Source organism: Polistes dominula, unplaced genomic scaffold, assembly GCF_049000335.1.
Source record: "Polistes dominula isolate Pdom_NZ unplaced genomic scaffold, Pdom_raw_medaka contig_31, whole genome shotgun sequence".
NCBI lineage: Eukaryota > Metazoa > Arthropoda > Insecta > Hymenoptera > Vespidae > Polistes > Polistes dominula.
Window position 1 is genome coordinate 4,722,018 of NW_028300925.1, and position 18,197 is coordinate 4,740,214.

General features: G+C 28.4%; 6 protein-coding genes across 15 annotated transcripts; 3 read left to right on the top strand and 3 right to left on the bottom strand.

The window, feature by feature from the left end:
* Positions 1-103: 103 nt before the first annotated feature.
* eIF4E4 (eukaryotic translation initiation factor 4E4) lies at positions 104-2,507 on the top strand. 2 transcript variants are annotated; one of them, XM_015334566.2, is made up of 4 exons: positions 104-247; positions 805-983; positions 1,124-1,441; positions 1,749-2,507. In XM_015334566.2, the coding sequence occupies exons 1-4, from the start codon at positions 218-220 to the stop codon at positions 1,861-1,863; spliced, it is 642 nt and encodes a 213-aa protein (XP_015190052.1). In that variant the 5' UTR covers positions 104-217; the 3' UTR covers positions 1,864-2,507. The 2 variants fall into 2 exon arrangements, with proteins under 2 accessions (XP_015190052.1, XP_089027358.1); XM_089171232.1 differs by lacking the exon at positions 104-247 and adding an exon at positions 357-410.
* Positions 2,361-11,429, bottom strand: Fadd (fas-associated death domain protein). 7 transcript variants are annotated; one of them, XM_089171229.1, is made up of 6 exons: positions 6,210-6,227; positions 5,122-5,585; positions 3,939-4,329; positions 3,024-3,191; positions 2,802-2,932; positions 2,361-2,717 (listed from the first exon to the last, which is right to left on the bottom strand). In XM_089171229.1, exons 3-6 carry the CDS (start codon positions 4,270-4,272, stop codon positions 2,589-2,591), a joined length of 762 nt encoding a protein of 253 aa, XP_089027355.1. In that variant the 5' UTR covers positions 4,273-4,329; positions 5,122-5,585; positions 6,210-6,227; the 3' UTR covers positions 2,361-2,588. The 7 variants fall into 7 exon arrangements, with proteins under 7 accessions (XP_089027355.1, XP_089027354.1, XP_015190050.1 ...); XM_089171228.1 differs by lacking the exon at positions 6,210-6,227 and adding an exon at positions 5,649-6,143; XM_015334564.2 differs by lacking the exon at positions 6,210-6,227 and having other exon boundaries at positions 5,122-5,230; positions 5,317-6,143.
* Positions 6,515-8,911, top strand: LOC107073827 (INO80 complex subunit B). The gene is made up of 6 exons (XM_015334560.2): positions 6,515-6,948; positions 7,161-7,326; positions 7,427-7,613; positions 7,693-7,926; positions 8,424-8,596; positions 8,681-8,911. The coding sequence occupies exons 1-6, from the start codon at positions 6,945-6,947 to the stop codon at positions 8,811-8,813; spliced, it is 897 nt and encodes a 298-aa protein (XP_015190046.2). The 5' UTR covers positions 6,515-6,944; the 3' UTR covers positions 8,814-8,911.
* Positions 11,430-11,569: 140 nt separating the features above from the next.
* LOC107073828 (uncharacterized) lies at positions 11,570-13,917 on the top strand. Of its 2 annotated transcripts, none has more exons than XM_015334563.2 (3): positions 11,570-11,709; positions 11,785-12,271; positions 12,740-13,917. In XM_015334563.2, the coding sequence occupies exons 2-3, from the start codon at positions 11,831-11,833 to the stop codon at positions 13,160-13,162; spliced, it is 864 nt and encodes a 287-aa protein (XP_015190049.1). In that variant the 5' UTR covers positions 11,570-11,709; positions 11,785-11,830; the 3' UTR covers positions 13,163-13,917. The 2 variants fall into 2 exon arrangements, with proteins under 2 accessions (XP_015190049.1, XP_015190048.1); XM_015334562.2 differs by having other exon boundaries at positions 11,573-11,709; positions 11,779-12,271.
* Positions 13,534-16,437, bottom strand: LOC107073832 (lipid storage droplets surface-binding protein 2). The gene is made up of 4 exons (XM_015334567.2): positions 16,140-16,437; positions 15,305-15,680; positions 14,875-15,160; positions 13,534-14,642 (listed from the first exon to the last, which is right to left on the bottom strand). The coding sequence occupies exons 2-4, from the start codon at positions 15,605-15,607 to the stop codon at positions 14,365-14,367; spliced, it is 867 nt and encodes a 288-aa protein (XP_015190053.1). The 5' UTR covers positions 15,608-15,680; positions 16,140-16,437; the 3' UTR covers positions 13,534-14,364.
* A 302-nt stretch (positions 16,438-16,739) lies between these two features.
* Positions 16,740-18,149, bottom strand: sicily (NADH dehydrogenase (ubiquinone) complex I, assembly factor 6 homolog sicily). Of its 2 annotated transcripts, XM_015334569.2 has the most exons (5): positions 17,910-18,149; positions 17,554-17,776; positions 17,271-17,472; positions 17,077-17,192; positions 16,740-17,001 (listed from the first exon to the last, which is right to left on the bottom strand). In XM_015334569.2, the coding sequence occupies exons 1-5, from the start codon at positions 18,017-18,019 to the stop codon at positions 16,816-16,818; spliced, it is 837 nt and encodes a 278-aa protein (XP_015190055.1). In that variant the 5' UTR covers positions 18,020-18,149; the 3' UTR covers positions 16,740-16,815. The 2 variants fall into 2 exon arrangements, with proteins under 2 accessions (XP_015190055.1, XP_015190054.1); XM_015334568.2 differs by having other exon boundaries at positions 17,077-17,472.
* Positions 18,150-18,197: the final 48 nt, after the last annotated feature.

Below are 18,197 nucleotides of genomic sequence, written 5' to 3' on the forward strand. Positions count from 1 at the left end.
CTATTTATTGTATCGATCGTAACATATCTTGTACCGCGTATAACCGGTCAGGATTAAATGTCCTATTCTCTTATAAATTTCTTCTTTATCTTTTCATATCATTTCTTTTTCTCGCGGAAAGGGTTGCTCGGTGTGAAAATTTTGCCGACAGATGTCTTCATAGTCAGTTCGGTCAGCGAGAACGTCTTGTTCGTATGTGTTTGCACTTATATGTAACATGGCTACAAGTAATACGGAAGAAATCAAGGTATTTAAAGATAAAAATCATTCTATCCTGACATAAACAAAAATTTCTAAGTGATATATCATTTAAAAATGATAAATCTATCCAATTATTTTTTTAATTATAATCCGGTATCGTAGAAAGTAGCATGGTCGCTTGGTTCATTTCTTACTACCCCTCTTTTACCGTATGTCTACATCTTTTTCTTGCCAAAACTTTCAATACAGATTTGAGAATCATAATTATTTCTCATATTTTCTATTATCTTTTATTCTTTATTCAATTTTTATTACAATGATGTGGACTTAATTTAAATGTCTGCATGTTTTATTAAATGTTTATATTTCAAAAACGGTGCATTATGTTACGTGAACTCTTCAAACTCGCGTGGTACCACTACAATGCGGGGTATACGATTTTCTAGGTTAAATGATTTTGACCTTAGTTTTTAGGTCGTCCTGAAAGTTTTTTTTATTTCTCTCATCCTTTTTGCACAAATATTTTGACAGTAGATTAATACGTTGTGTTTAAAGTTTTAAGTAAATTTGTAATAAACATTAATTGCAAATTTTGTTTCATAGGAGATTGAACGGAAGGAGCAAGGAGTAATAAATTTTGATGAATTTCCACCAGAAGTTTTGATTAAACATCCGCTTCAACATACTTGGACACTTTGGTACTATGAACCAGACAAAAGTAAATTATGGGAGGAAAGTCAACGTGAGATTACCAGTTTTGATACTGCAGAAGATTTCTGGAGGTAAATTTAATTTATTATTCTTCAGAAAAATATTGTTGTCAAATGGTTTATTTAATATAGATACAATTTGGCCAGATAAACCTTAGACATCCACTGTATATTATTTGTATTAACGATAAAATTATTTTTCTCTTTAACAGTTTATACAATCACATAAAGCCTGCATCAGAGTTAAGACAAGGTTGCGATTATAGTATGTTTAAACAAGGAATCCGACCAATGTGGGAAGACGATGCTAATAAATTAGGTGGACGATGGCTTATTAATTTAGATAAGAAACAAAGAGCTATGGATTTAGATCATTTTTGGCTAGAAATTCTTCTGTGTATGATCGGAGAAGCATTCAATGAATACTCAGATGATGTATGTGGCGCTGTTGTTAATGTTAGGTTAAAAGGTGATAAAATTGGTGTATGGACAGCTAACTCCAATTGTGAAGAAAGCGTTATGGAAATAGGGTGAGTTTATATTACTTATATTAACCAGTCACAACTCAAAGTGATTAATACCACTTTAAAAATTTGTGCAAATTGTATTACAGAACCGTTTGGTTGATACTTAACTTTTTAGTATTAAAATAAATTTATTAAATAATTAGATTTTATACTATTAAAAGAACAAAATTTTCCTGACTGTTTAATAATAAATGATACGACGCGGTATATTATTTTAGCAATAATCTTTTTGTTCATTGAAGTTGACTTAATGAGCAACTCATATAATCTATATTTATTTTTATATTGATATTGTGTTTTTAATTTCCAGACGTAAATTAAAAGAAAGATTGAGGATTACACCCAAAGTAACTATAGGATATCAAGTACATAAAGATACTATGATCAAGAAAGGAAGTCAAACAAAAAATTCGTATACGGTCTAATTATAATATATCAAGAATTCTTAACTTCATTTAAAAATTTCATTGTTATATTGGTCATTGAATAACAGGTATTTAACAAAATTTTCATTAATATTGATTTAAATAACAGTATATATAATCTATTAATCAATTTGGTTAAAATGATGAAAAAATATTTTTTGTTTCTTTTTCTAAATCGTAACTTCATATCCGAAAGGTAATCGAACGAAGGTTAAAATAAATAAATATTAAATTGTAACAAATTAATATCATATAAATGTATAAATACATAGCTTAGAGGTAGTTTATGAAAGATACGCGCAGGCTGCTGTATTTTTCTACTTTCCACATTTGTCACTTTACATATGATTTCCAGTTTGCATGAAATAAAGCTCGTTTCTATTATTATTTCAAAAAGTATTGTGGTTTATTTTGCTTGTTTGTTTCTCCTAAATAAGGCATATCGAATAGTTAACATTAAAATTTTAACATTTGTTAATTAGATTACCAACGATCAATGAAATGCAGCATCTTGCTTTATTCTTCTAAAACGTATTAAAGATGTGTGATGTTTACACAATTGTTTGACATACAACAATTATATTTAAACCTTTCTTATATAAAGTATATTTAAAGAAAAAAATATATATATATTGCTACATGCACTTTTTCAAAGCTTTAATTCCATTCCCTTTTTATAAATAATAATGTTATATATTACATATTATATTTATACAAAAAATATTTTATATTTCGTTACGCAATAAGATTTTTTCAACAACCTCTTTAACATCCTTACGTCTTCCTTTTTCTAACGCGTGTAATAAACTCATTTTCCACTCTGAATTATTTTGCGAAATACAAATATGCAAAGCCTGCAAAATGTTTAATTGTGTAAATACATATATATATATATATATAATATTTTTAATATAAAATTACATTTAAGCATATATTACCTTATTACATTGTTCTTTTAAATTACACGGATATTTATTCTCTAATTCATCTATTTGATATTCCTTAAGATTCATAAATCTGCAAACATCTCTCCAAGAACGTCCCAATTGTTCGCTGACTTTCAATACAACTTAAAGTATATATTTAAATAAAATTTACAATATTTCATATTAAGTTATTATGTTAATCATATTTAAAGAAGTTCAATCATTAATAAATACCTATTTGTTTTAATTTTGATTCCTTGTTATTTAAAGTTTGAGATAATTGTTTTGGTGTTTCCTGTAATCTTAAATTATGACTATTTAGTCCAGAATTTTCCGGTAATGAATTTAGCGATACTCTTCTATCACATGTTTCATGATGATTATTTTTCGGTAAAGATCGTGCTATAACAACGTATAGAACTTTTAATAATTATAATATTTTAGTAATTGAATATTATGTTAATAAAAGATTGTATATGTATACAAATATATATGTACCAACTATATGTATATATTTATTTTTAATATTTATATAATTATATATATATATATTAAAAAACAATACAAACTTTATTTTTTAATTTTGTCTAGCACGTACAAGCTATTGTTTCTAAAAATTGTATAAATCTGTTTATTCTAATTTTGAAATATTTAAACGTTTGTGTTTTTAGATTGATTTAGAAATGCCAGTTAATATTAATAAATTCAGGTGATATTTTTAAAAATATAAGCAAGATCAAAATTACATTATCCGAAAATAATTAACAAAACGTTTAAAGAAAATAAGACTTTTATGAATAGCAAATGGACTTATAGCACTTAAAAAAAAAAACATTAATGCATTAACACTTTATTGCGTAACTTCTATTAATAAATTTATAAGAATATTGTGTGTGTTTGAATCATTTCAGCTTTGTTATTAATAATATGAAAAGAAGTCATCCATATCTAACTGAAACTAAGCTTAACTCATTTTTTTTCGAAATTCAATTTACAACATTTTAAAAGAAAAAACGTTACATTCACTTTTCGGGAGCGTATATATACGCTCTTCGTATATGAATGGTCATTCTTCAAGAGCGTATATATACGCTCATCGAAGCGAAAGAATTAAATATAATAAAGCTATTAAAAAGTACAAACACTCACCATTATCATTTTGATACATATTATAATACGATGGATAATTCATCAGTTTATACCAATCTTCATAGTTTTTTAATTTTGTTATCAAATCAGATTTTTTAATATATCTCTTTTCGATATAATACAACGGTTTAATGTCGTCGTAAGCGAGTATGGTATACTTTTCTAACACTTTAATTAATCCTTCAAGATTTTGTATACCACTTATTTTTCGTTTAGATCCTATATCGTAAGAATATTCATTTTTAATTTCTTCCAAATTTTCAAAAGAAACACAAGGTTTCGAAATCTTTACAAATTCCTCGATTAAGTCCTTGTACTTTACTTGCACTGTCATGATTTCTATTAGAGAGTCAGGGAATCCCCTCTTGGAATTGTTTGATAAGTCCAGTTCCTAAATTAAATTATATTTTTATCATCACAATGCTAAGATTAATTATTAGTGAGTTTATCAACAATTTTTAAATTGATCAAAAAGTCTGTTTTTTTCTCCAAAAATTTAAATTATTTATGCCATAGTAAATGCATCACTAATAAATTTGTTTAACAATGAATTTTCAACCAATCAAATTTAAATTTTAACTAGTAAACTTATGCATTTACGGATCTGACTTAGAAAAGTAAAACACGAGAATCTAAATGAATAGATTCATTAGTAAGTTTGCGCATACGGTTACAATTATTATTTTTTTGCATCAAAGTTGCAAAAATAGATAAAATGTGTATAAAAATTCTAGTGGTTTCGTAATTTCGTCCATGAATCATACTTTCACTAATTTATTCTAATAAATATTTTAATATCGCCTTAATACTTTTATTTAAATTTCTTATAATAATTTTTTCTGATACTTTATTTATTTAGTCCTTCAGTTATTTCCTTGTTTCTCTTTTATGGTAAAATGATAAAAATTGTAATAAATGGTAATATAATAATAGAATATCTTGTAAGTCAGTGGTTCCCAAAATGGTAATGGTAGAGTACCATTTTGGTACCCCAGGCATCCGCAAAATATTACATAATTTTTATCATTTTAATTTTATTTATGACTTCTTATTTGTGAAAAACATGAGTTTTCGGCAGCTACTGCGTTAAAAGTTAAATATTATACGTAAATTAATGTGAAAAAGGAAATAAGGGTAGCTGCTTTTAGCTTAATTCTACGATTTAAGAAAATATACTACTAACAAGCTCATTCGTCTTCAAGATACCACAACTGGTTCAATGATCAATTTTTTATTTTCAATTAAAATTCTGTGCTCACAATATTATCACTTTTCTTCATTCGACTTAACGACTATTATAATCATAAATATTATTTTATTTATTATTCAATCTGCTATTAAATTGATCATTATTTGCATTCAGTAGTTAAAATCTAACCTTTGTTACGGATCAATCATTAAATCAATAATTGTATAAATAGATATACATAAACTCTTGGTAGGTTTACTTTTAAAGCTTTAACGTCAATGACCGATTTATATGCAAAAGTTCAATGAGGAGTAAAAACTCGGTACTGTACGCATATACAGATTCTGCACTCCAAATTTAATTTTTTGCAAATCAAATTCACCCCTTTTTAAATAAAATTCAACTTTTTCAACTCTTTATATAATAAACGTTAATACTTGATTATTATTGTTGTAAATCTGTAAAAATATAAGCTTATAGGTTATGGTAAAAATTGTATTTGTAAAAATAAGTGTTCCTACGTCATGCGATATTAATGTTATCTGTTGATAAAAACATGAATAGTATTTTATTTTATGTCGCATGTGCTTTGTGTGATCTATGCACTTTCCGCGGTTATGTGCGCTTCTAGGGATATTCCCTAGACTCCTTTAGGAATCCATCATCGTTCGAAGTAGAGAGAGTAAATAACATAATCCATTATCGAGATATCTATATTATCAATAGTAGATACAATCAGTGAAGCCAGATCGCGGAGCATTTCTACCCCTTCTCTCGAGCTCAGCACGCCTCACACACAACAAAATTTACGTGTCGGTGTGTCGGAAAATCAAAAGAAGCCGAGAGAAGCCGAGGTAGCTGCGCGACAGAGGAGAAATAATACCCCCACCACGCGCCGCGGAGAAATACATGGACACAAACACATTTGAACAATGTGTAAAACAATGTGTAAAACCCTTAGGTTTTCCGACACACCGACACGTAAATTTTGTTGTGTGCGAGACGTGCTGAGCTCGAGAGAAGGGGTAGAAATGTTCCGCGATCTGGCTTCACTGTGAAGCCAGATCGCGGGTAAATCTTACCCTCTCCCTGTGCCACTGGGATTGCACACAATGAAAGTTTTCCATGTCCGTGTGTTTGGGATTTCGAGGAAAGCCGAGTGTAACCGAAGTTGGCGGTTGGCCACGAAGTGGCACACTATGAAAGCGACTCGTATCCATGTGTTCGGACGACACAAGTCGCTTTCATAGTGTGCCACTCCGGCGTGCCCGCCAACTTCGGTTACACTCGGCTTTCCTCGACATCCCAAACACACGGACATGGAAAACTTTCATTGTGTGCAATCCCAGTGGCACAGGGAGAGGGTAAGATTTACCCACGATCTGACAGCACTGGCTTAATATTCGACGTTCGACACGCAGCCAATGGGAGCGTTTCTTACTACCTGGATTTTTCTATTAAGTGCTAAGGGCGGTCTCGTTTGTTTTCCACCTCTTGCTTCATACAGATGCAATTATTATTTTCTCGTATACTAATATATTTTTGTTAAAAATTAAAAAAGTATATTTTTTATTATATTTCGTCCATCATTATTTTTAAAGTGACCTCAGGATCCCTACACATTTGGCAATCGCCGTGCCATCTACTGGTAGAGATAAAGCTCCCTATACATCCTGATGCTTTTTAGGATTTGTGATGTGTACTAAGTTTGGATATCTTGATTATACATTCTATCTATGATACAATTGTGTTATGGTATTTTGTATAAATCGATTCAATTCTTGTCAGTGATACTTTAAGCAGCTATCATTTTTTAAATGGGTAAGTTTAAAAAATATAACCGAAGAACAAAATGAATATTTAATGTTTATTAACTTCAAAATAATTTGGTTTCATATGACTAATTATTTTTCAATAATATTTGTTTTTTTTTTCAAAGTAAATCACTTATACTAATGTATTTAATGTTACTTATATGTTTTTATATAAATAAAATTAATTACATTTTATAAAATTATATTTAATAATATTAGATTCAAGTGAGGTGTCAACGCAAAAGAAACATAAAAAACATAAACACAAAAAACATAAGAAGAAAAAGATAATATATGATGATAGTGATGGTTTTACTGCTGAAGTACCTGAGGGTGAAAGAAAAAAAATGTTTAAAGTTAAAGTTAAAAAGGAAGACGAAAAGAGGTATGTCTCAGTTAAATGATTTTTATTCTCATTTACTTAAATAAGATCATACATTTTATTAGTGGAGAACTGTTTAATAATTGATCTATATTATGTACAGCATTGAAAAGGTTCGTGAAAAATCTACAAAAGTAACCAATTTAAGTTCGACAGGATGTGTTGCCACATCTTCTTCAAAAGTTCCGACTAAAAAAAAGATTCCAAAGAGTAACAAAGGAAAAGATAGCGGTACTAGTAGCGAAGAAGAAAGGTGGTTAGATGCTATAGAATCTGGAAAACTTGAGGAGGTAGATAGCAATAAAAATTTCTTTTCAATATCTTATTAAATAAAATACTTAAAAAATAATTGAATTCTTTATTATTTAGGTAGATGATGAATTAAAGAAGATCAAACCAAAAGATCCAAAATTAATGACTGCACGACAAAGAGCCATGTTTGAAAGGAAAACGGATACAGAACCAAATCCGGGAGTAGAACGACTTATGTCATTACCAACAGGATATAAAGAAAAGGTTATGACTGCGGAAGCAATTCAAAAAGCTGCTCTTAAGTCCTTAAAAAGAAAACAACTTGCTGATGAAAAAAGGGAGAAAGATAAAGTAAAGATAAACAGTTTTAATAAATTTATAATTGTCCCCATAAAGTAGGACCTCGATTAACCGGTTCGTGTTTATCAGACGTCTTAAGTATCCGTTGCTTTATGTTTAATAATAAATGTTGGAATCAGTTCGAGATATATGTATTTAAATTTTTTTCAAATTTTGTTCTTATTATAATTTTACTTTTCTTTTACCGTCCATCGCGAAAGTGTTAATCATGTGATAAAAATGAACACGGATAACAATATAAAAAAAATACAAATACTATTTTCTATTACATATCCAATATAATATATGTATTAGTATGCACATTGGTGTTACTATAAAAAAGAATAACAGATGAAAATGTTATTTTGTATAGAAGAAACGTGTTTTAAAGAGTTTCACCCTCGTCTCGATTTATCTACGTCGTTTATCTCCCGATCAAGCTGGTTAATCAAGATACTACTGTACTTATGATTAATAAATAGTTAATTTTTATTTGTTTTTGATTGTAGAAAAAGACGATGGAAAGATTATTAAAAAAACAAGAATCGAAAGCTTCGAAAATAATTGGTAAAGGTAAACCATCTAAAAGACAAGTTCCTCTTGTTACTTATCGTATGACAATAGGAGGAAGTTCAATATCTTTACCACCGGGAGAAGAATTTCCACTAAAACCAGCGAAAGTGTAAATATGATATCTTTTCTTTCGAATTTTTTTTTTAATTTCAATCATATATCTTACATAAAAAATATGTTTTTATTTTTCTAGAAAAGAAATACCGGCACCGGTGCTGTGCAGTGTGAACAAATGTAAAAATCTAAAGAAATATTCTTGTTCTAAAACAGGTGTTCCTTTGTGCAGTTTAGAATGTTATAAGACAAATATATTATTGAAAGTATGATAGTTAATGTAAATAGATGTTAGGAATGTGTACAAATGTTAATAGATATGAATGATTTACAAGAAAATTTGAATAAAGCTAATATGTTTGTAAATAAATTTTTCTTTTTATAAAGGAAATGGACTTTTTGGCTTCGTGCTCTGTCTATTTCATAAGCCGTGAATAATCGGACTTTTGTTTCTCATATATACTAAAAATTTAAAGAAACAAAATATAAATAACCTTTATTTTGAATTTATTTTGACGCGAGAAGTCCAATCTTGTGAAATAAAAAGAAAAAATATTGATTTATTCATCGGCATAATATTTTTATACATTTATATATTTTATTTCTTTGTTAAAAAAGAATAAAAAAACTAATCATAATTAATTATATACTAAAGACTTTATTTTTTGTGCTCTTATAAATAATCACCTTATATTATAAAAATATACTCTGATAAAAATGTCGGTGTATGATGAAAATCGTGTAATATTTTTTAAAAATATTATTACGAAAGGAAAAAAAGAAATAATTTTTTAATTAGTATCGTTAAACATGTAATGTCTGTCTATTTTGGTAAATCAATATTCCGTTTTTCTGGGAAGATTTGTCAGGTGGCAATAATATTTGGTCAAATAAGGTTTGTTATTATTTTATACAAATAAAGTAAAAATGAGATCGGTAAAAACATACAAAAAATAATTCGATTATAAAGGAAGAAAAAAAGAGAGTTTCAATTATTTTTCATAATGAACGAGGTATCTCAAGGTAATTGACAGATCGCAAATCAAAAGATGAAGCTATCTTCTTAAAAGACGATACTACTACTATCATCAAGGCCATTGGTGCGAATAACTTGGAATATTCTGCTTACACAAATTGAGTTCCTCGTATAATTCGATTTAAATGTCTCACTCTGTATATATGAGTTCAACTCATTGAATTAAAATGTATATAAAAAAATAACACCATGGAAAAAACTTGTTTTTTATATTAAATTTATTAACAAATGATATCTTAATTTTTATCTAAAAAATATTCTATTAATGCACTTGATTTACTTTTCTATTAATCGCCGTTAACTTGGGACTCATTGGAAAAGGAAAAAACCGATGAAAATCGAAATACAAATGGCGGTCGGCCAAAGAATACACCTTGGTATCCATTTAACAGATTAAAATTTAACGAAAAGAAAGAACTCAAAGAACTGTAGACGCACTAAGACAAATGGAAAAGAATCGGGAATTATTCAAAAGAAGAATCGAAATGATATTAAAGGTTATTGTATGAAATTTATTAAATTATTCAGAAAGTAATATCGGTTTTTTAGTAATAAATAAAAGAAGATTTTTTCATATTTAGAATCAAAGCCGTTTTAAATGATCGTAAATTGTCGAATTTAATAAATTCAACTTTTCGCAATTAGTTATTTCTTTCGTTGCTATGCGACAATTAGCATCTATCAGTGTTTTTTAATTTCATTCTTATTTGTTTTAATTGGACGACTTAAACCTGATGCATCTTTCAAATTAAAATTATTGGAACGAAAATTCGAAAAACAATTTTGACACTTGTGTTTACCTAACATATTCTTTCTGTAAACGGCGCATTATTTTTTTTTTTGTTTAGTTTATATTACATTATTAAATTTATACTAATAAGAAAACAAAGCAAAATATGAACATGGTGACATTGATTTTCCATTTTTGATGAGATGCAAAAAAAAGTTATTAAGACGAATCGAAACACAAGAAGTTTGTAAATCGCTTTTGAAATGTTTATTGTTACAATGTAATGATTTTGATGTTTAGATTAATATTGAATTCCAAGAAACATCACTAACAAAAGTTTTCTACAAAATAGAAATTAATTACTTTCTGAACAACCTGATAATTTGCATGTTTATTATATTCTATCAAAAATATATTTGCACGTAATAAATTTTGTTAGTACGTGCTATATATTGTCAAATTTTATTTTTATTAAAAATCATTAGAACAAATTAAGATTATTTATATTGAACTATAATTTATTCAACGTCAGCTTATTGTTAGTTTTAATTATTCCATAAGAGATATTGTGTTTGATCGAAAATACAGAATTCACAAATGATATTTCGATGTAACAGAAAATGAATAAATTCTAAATAGCAAATGGTTTGACATTGAATTAAAGGAATTAGTTAAAAGAGGGGAGCATAGAGTTGTAATTTATTTATTTCTTTTGACAAACTACTTGAAAAATTCTGTGTTTACTTTCTACAAAACAAAAGCTACATTTCCAAGCAAAAAGTAGCAGATGCATTGAGAGAAAGGACGTGATCGTTCGAGGATAAAGAAAGAGAAGGAGAAAAAGAAAAAGATAAACTAGGGATGCGCATGTGCAAAGATGCGCGTAGCACCGAGCGCGCGCGCGATGTATTTAAGTAGAAAAAAAAATTGCAGTTTAAAGAACCGGCAAGTAAAGAAAAAGAGAAAAAGAGGTAGTCCTACCCTTTAGCAGTCCAGCGTAGTAATAATCATGAAATACAATGAAGATCAGATTCGCGCAGACTCGGCTGTTTTCGTCGTGTTTCGTTTTAGTGCATTCGAACGCGCGTTCAGACGACGATGCTACTTTCCGATGCAAAAGAAAATAATGGAAGGAAAAAAGTTAAAATGAAGGTTAAGTGAGCAAACGCGGCTCTTTTTTTCTCCTCTTCTCTTTTTACTCCATCCTTCTCTCTTTTTTTGCTTTCAAGCTTCGCGCAAAAATCATTAAAACGCGTGCCCAATTCATGGTAGCAACACCCGCACTCACACACACGTTTAAAGGCTATTTGACAGAGCGCAGTGAACAAGATGCAATAACAAGAGCGAAAGAGAAAGTGCAAGAAAAGTTGGAATTGAGGGTGGAAGGGGGATGAATAAATAGGTGGGGATAGATTCTCTGATTGTAAGTTCTTCGAGCCGCGTATTTCTGAACGGTTTCGAAATAATAAAGTTTTAGCTGCTTCAACAAAAGGACTCGACGAGAATTTGTTTTTGAACGGAGCATGAACTATAAAGACAGAGATATTTGGGATAACAAGAATAATCAAGAAGACGAGGAAGAGGACGATTTGATAGTAATAGAAAGAAATCATTGTAATTCACGTCTAATTGGGATGGAATGGACTCGGGATAAAACCTTGGAACTTCTTCGAGAATATCAACAGAGACGCATACTTTGGGATTGGAATGCTCGTGGTTACAGGGATAAAACTAAACGTAAACGCGCGATTCAAGAACTCGCTGAGATATTATCTTGCAATATTTTAGAAATCGAGAAGAAAATTACTAATTTGAAGTGTCAATACTCGAGGGAGTTGCACAAAATTGAGAATAGCCGGGATGTTGCTACCAGGCCAGACGATGTTTACGTTTCCAAGTGGTTTGCGTTCAAGCCAATGCAATTTCTTCAATTCGGTTCTCGTCGGTATAATAAAAGAAAGAAGGTAAGAAGAAATTTAATAATAAGAAAAAAACTTTTAATGTTTTTTCCTATTACGATCGATTATAGATACGTGTGTAGATATTTGAAGATAGCTAATACAGGTATTCCTGATTAATGAGTATCATTGAAGCTTATACCGTATAAACAGGGTTTCTGAAATTTTCCGGGCGAAACTGTGTCAATATATTGTATGCTAGCAATTGAATAAAACTATAAACGTCTTATGTTTATAAAATATTTTTTTCTTATAATCGTGTATAAAATATGCTGACTTGGTTGGAAAACCCTCAAACACCCTGTATACATTGATGTTCTTCGTTTATTTATTATCTCGATCAGAAATCAAAATGCGAATCTAAGATACTTAAGCATCTAATTGTATATTCATCGATTTATTGGACTAAATTCTGTAGAAAGCTTTCAAAGTTATCAATAATTAAATAACGTAAAAATGTTTGAAATATCACAGAAAGTCGAAGAAGAATCAAATCTACAAGAAGAATATCTTGTAAGCGACATCGATCCAGAATGTATAACATTCGTCGACTGTAACGAAGAAACGAATGGTTCTACGACTGGTTCGATCAATGATGCTTCATTGAGCGAAGATGCTGAGGAATTATCCTCGTCAAGTTTGAAAACAATGGAACTTTACAATTCTTCGTTACCAAGGTCGAACAATCCGCTTGACGATCTCGAAGAAACCGAACAAACGTTGAACCTTGAAAGGACATCACCGAATCAAACGAAAAAAACTAAAGAAGAATTTGTTAAGTTTGGCGAAAGCATAGCCGTGCAACTCGCTGAAATACCGGACTCTTATTCCAGATCGGTCGCGAAGTTGAGAATCAATCAAATTTTATTTGAAGCCGAAATCGGCGTATATGCGTAAATACGACGCTAATTGACTTATGTCTATCGTGCATTTGATATATTGATAACTTCATAATTAATTAATTAATTATTTGTCCTCTCAAGGATAAAATTTTGAGATCTTGGGAACAATCTGTTTTTACTATATATATATACAGATAGCCCTCCTACAATACGGTTTCCTTTCAAAAAAAAAAAAACCTTTGTACAACACTATACTTCTACAGCCGCGATGAGGCTTGCCGTCTTAAAGATACAGTGTTGAGGAAAGTATTTCCTTTCATCTCCATGGCCTAAAAACAAAACTCTCCTACAACGCGGTTTCACACAACACGGTATTTTCTAGGAACCTATCTATCGTGTTATAGGAGGGTTGTCTGGGTTCATATATATATATATATCTTAGTTTAACGAATTTTATTCATTTTGATATTTCTTTGATTAATATTTAATTATAAAGGAGAGATAATAACGACTGATAATTAAAAAATATTTAAAATATTTGGAGACCAAGACAGCAAAATAAAACGAAAAAAAAATAAAATAAATAATTATTATAAAAATAGTGTATATGCATAATATGAACAAACTTGGTTAACGCAACACGTCTAATCGGGAATCATTTTCTTGCTTTGCTCAATGTCATTCAACAATAGCAGATTTTTAACTAATTACTTTTTTAAGTAATTGATTTTTTTATTTTTTTCATTCATATGCAAAGTATATGTTTAAATATTAAGTGAATAAATAAATTTTATACAAAAATAAAACAATTATTTGATTGCAACTTAATTCGATATTATAATGGAAAACACGTACTCGTTATCGCTTCATTTTTCATCATAGTTAATTGGTTAGCAAAGGACATTTCTTCTTTTTGATAAAAATACAATTATATTTTAAGCTCCATTTGTTTTCTATTATAGTCTATTATAGTCTATAAGAAATAAATTAATTATCAAACTGTGATAAGCATTTTTCTTTCATTAGTTTAAAGAAAACGTATAAAATAATAAGTACTATAAAAATATAACCATATCAATAATAACATACAATAATAAAAAGAAAATAACATTTTAACATATTATATAAACAATAATTTGCAAAGCTATAATCAATTACGCTCTTTCATTTAACACAATTTAAATTTTTGTCGACTATGTAAAATATGCTTTTACACAAAATACTTATAATTATATGATATAAGTGATTTTGTTTAAATTACGAATAAGTCCACTGTAATATGTGCAAAAATCCTAGAAAAAAGAAGTATACATAACTACTAAACAATTTGAATATGAAAGTAAATAGTATTTCTAACACCTTCATAGTTTGAATTACAATAAGAGCGTACAATATTAATATAAGTATCTCTATTTTATACATGTGTTGAGAATGTTCCACTAAAGCAAGGTAAATACGACGAATAGTACGACTACCAAATTCGGTAAGTCTTTCCATTGTATGATGTAATTTGGCATGTTCACTGCATAATTCTTCTACAAAATATAAAATACAAATGAAAATAGAGTATTTTTATTCTAATCGTAAGATTTATTATTTTTAACATGTTAAATGCTATGTCAGTCCTTATAGACTGGTCTTAGTCTTTTCATGCAGGCCAACATTTTCATGCTTTTTTTATAGTTAACACATTATTGTGGCTTAAATGGAAAGTCCAATAAAGGAAGTTTGACGCTTTAACATGTTAATAAAGATAAAACTATATACCTGCGTCCTCTTCAATTTCTTCATGTGATGCAGGTAAGTACTTATCTAATATTAATTCTACGAGATGTGTCGTATTATCCACAGTTTTTAGAATACTGATTCCCGTTTCAGTGGACATGACTCTGTCTGCTTGTTGCCAACTATATAAACGTAAGTAATGTGCTTTATAATAAGTAAGTAAAATCATGATTCTAACTTTTTGTTTTGTTTCGTGTTTAAGATTGGAAAATGTTTTTACAGCTGGTCGTAGATGATTTGTGACTATCGATTTGGTCCTATCTAATATCTAAAAGAATAAAAAAATGATAAAAAACATTTTTTACGATTTAATTCTGTAACATATAGAGACAACGTTTTTCAAAAACGTTATATGTTTTTTATGCCATCTTTGATTGATGCAAATAATCGATACAAATCGTAGCATTGTTACCTCTTTAGGCTCTTCTTTGATTATAGGCAGTTTAAATTCCATAAAATCTAAACCCAGACACAAGGTCTTATCCAAAGTATAAATAGGCTTTTCCATTAATCTAGCGACCGGTAATGACTTCTCAATAACAGTATTTACAACATTTTCCACCATATCGAATGCCCAATTAACAAACGTATTAGCTCCTTTCATACGATCATAAACTTTAGTAGATTTATCAAACAAGTAATTTAAACTTGGTATTTTTCTAGCACGATCTACAGATTGAATCCTGCATAACCCATCTGTTACTTCTACTTTCATGTTTGCAAATATGCATCAGAGTGTATATTTCTATTGACACAATCACTTTATTTATAGAAAAACTAGTAGAGAGCTGCAAGAAAAGTTTTATTCTGAATTATTGAATAAGAGAACCGTAATTAATACAACAGAAAATACTAAATAATTTAAAAATATTTGTGTCTACATTTTTCTATATTATTCTTATTCTTATTTATATATATTAATCATAATAAAAGTATAATGAGAAAATTAATTTAAAAAAATATATCATCTTCACAAAAATATTAAAAGGAAAAATTTTTAAAGTTTCATTTTGGTAAATGCATATTATATTTATACAAGAATGCAAAATTATTTAATTTAACGTAAATTTCATTTCAGAATTAATTGTAAATAGAAGTATGTGTGTGTTTATAATTATAAGAGTGGATTAAGTATTAAAAATTATTATTATCAAATAAATCATGAAATAAATTTTCTCTAATTTATGACTTAGCCATTGTCATAATTATTAATACATATATAACAGATATTTTTTATAGTCTCTTACCAGTTATAATCACCTATTTTATCACTAATCCATTTACTTCCACATCGAATATTCACTCCGCAATAGAAACGCGTACCTTGATCTCTGATTCATTATAATATTTATTTTGTTTATATTATGATAATTAATCACTTCAGGTTTTCTTTTATTATTCTTTTTAACGAGTACTCTTTACCTCTTGTTGTTTTTTTATCTTTTTCTTCTTTCTTTCTTTATCATATGGCTATAATATATATTATGCAGTTTTTAAAACAATTAGGTTATGTTCAAGAAAATTCATAGGACCAGATGTTTCATATTGATGATTTGATTTTCATTATTGCCGCTAGATATCACTATTGTGTACTTTTTATGAGGCGCCAAAATACAAATTTGATAATTAATTAAGAGAATCGTCAATTATTATTATTATTAATGATGTTATTCATACCTTGTAAATGTAACATATAAATATTATTTTAATATCTTATTCTCATTTATATGTAATACAATAAATACATCAAACAGATTGATGAATCTCAAAGAACATGAAATTTTTAAATATTTTTTCCATTTCATTGTTTTAATCCACTTCTAATATTTTTTAACAATAAGAAGAAATAATTTCGTATAATTGGAAGGTGTTCTAGTGTTTTCCTCTCTCTCTAGTTTTATATATATTATGTTATGTATATATTTATTTACTAAATTTATCAGTTATCTTTTTCCATAGAAGTTGTAATGGTAAGAAACCATTTCTTTTGGCATGTTGTGGATGAAAAACATCAAAATCTGTTCTCCTTAATTCTTCTAAATAATTTTCTAAAAAAACTATTGGTAAAAATATTACCTTGCTTTTTTTAAAAGTATTAAGCAAGATTGCCTGAAACAATGATTATACAAAAATGTAATTAACAATTATTGTCTTGTAATTAAAAACATGATAAAAATGCTATACCTCGTCTAGATGTTGTTTCGCACAAGATGCTACTTCAAATATTACATCATTTACTGCTGTAGTTTTTACATTTCTTAATATTGCTTCGGAGGATACATTGTGTTTCATTAAAATATCTTGTGGTAAAATGATAACACGTTTCTGAGCATGATACGGAATGGAACGTATTAAAGTAATAATTCCATGTGCCTTACCCAAATGACTAGCTGCATGATCTGCATTTATATTTTTAATACCATTTGCTTCTAAGAGTAAATAATAGATTGATGAAACAGCATTTTCAGAATAATTTTCGATAGCTTGTATATTAGGAAATATTGACTTTTCTAATTTATCTAAGCGAGCCTCGATTAGACGTTTGAAATATCTTTTTGAAAGTTTATGCTTTTGTAATATCTGTATTAAAAATAAAACATATAAATGTGACATTTTATCTATATAATGAGTTGTATTAATGTTTTGCAATATAATCTTTACCCTGTGTAATTCTATAGCAACTGGTGTTTTAGATGGCAAACCATCATATATGCTGTTCAGTGTTTCTTTCCAAAATTGTAATCTCATTTGTCCTACGTGTTTCATAGTTACTTGATCTTCAACTTGTGCTATTTCAACGTTAAAAGCACGTATTGCAAAACCCGCAGCTTTTATATTCTTAGGTAATAGTAACGTGCATAAAAAATTCTCATAATCGTTTTTTCTAGAAGTAAAAAATATATGCACATAGAAATAAATAAATGTACGATTAAAACAATCGGATAAAAAGGTGAACTTTCTTTTTATAAAAGATTTTACTTTTTATTTTATGTTATCATTGCATTCAATGAGCATACCTAACCAATTCCAAACAATATTCACCAGGTGACTGTTTTTTCATTGTAGTCATACAACGAAAACATTGTCGTACTATACTTTTATTAACAAGTAATGACAAAGTAGTCATTTTGTAGTTTTTTATATTAAGTTTGTTAACATCAAAATATAACCAAAGATAACCTTACTTTAGCATTATACAGTACGTGTATGAATCGTGAAGCGCCATTTTTATATAGAGACACATGTAAACTTCTTATAATATTATATTGTATATTTATATAAAATTGTAAACTAACAAACATTCT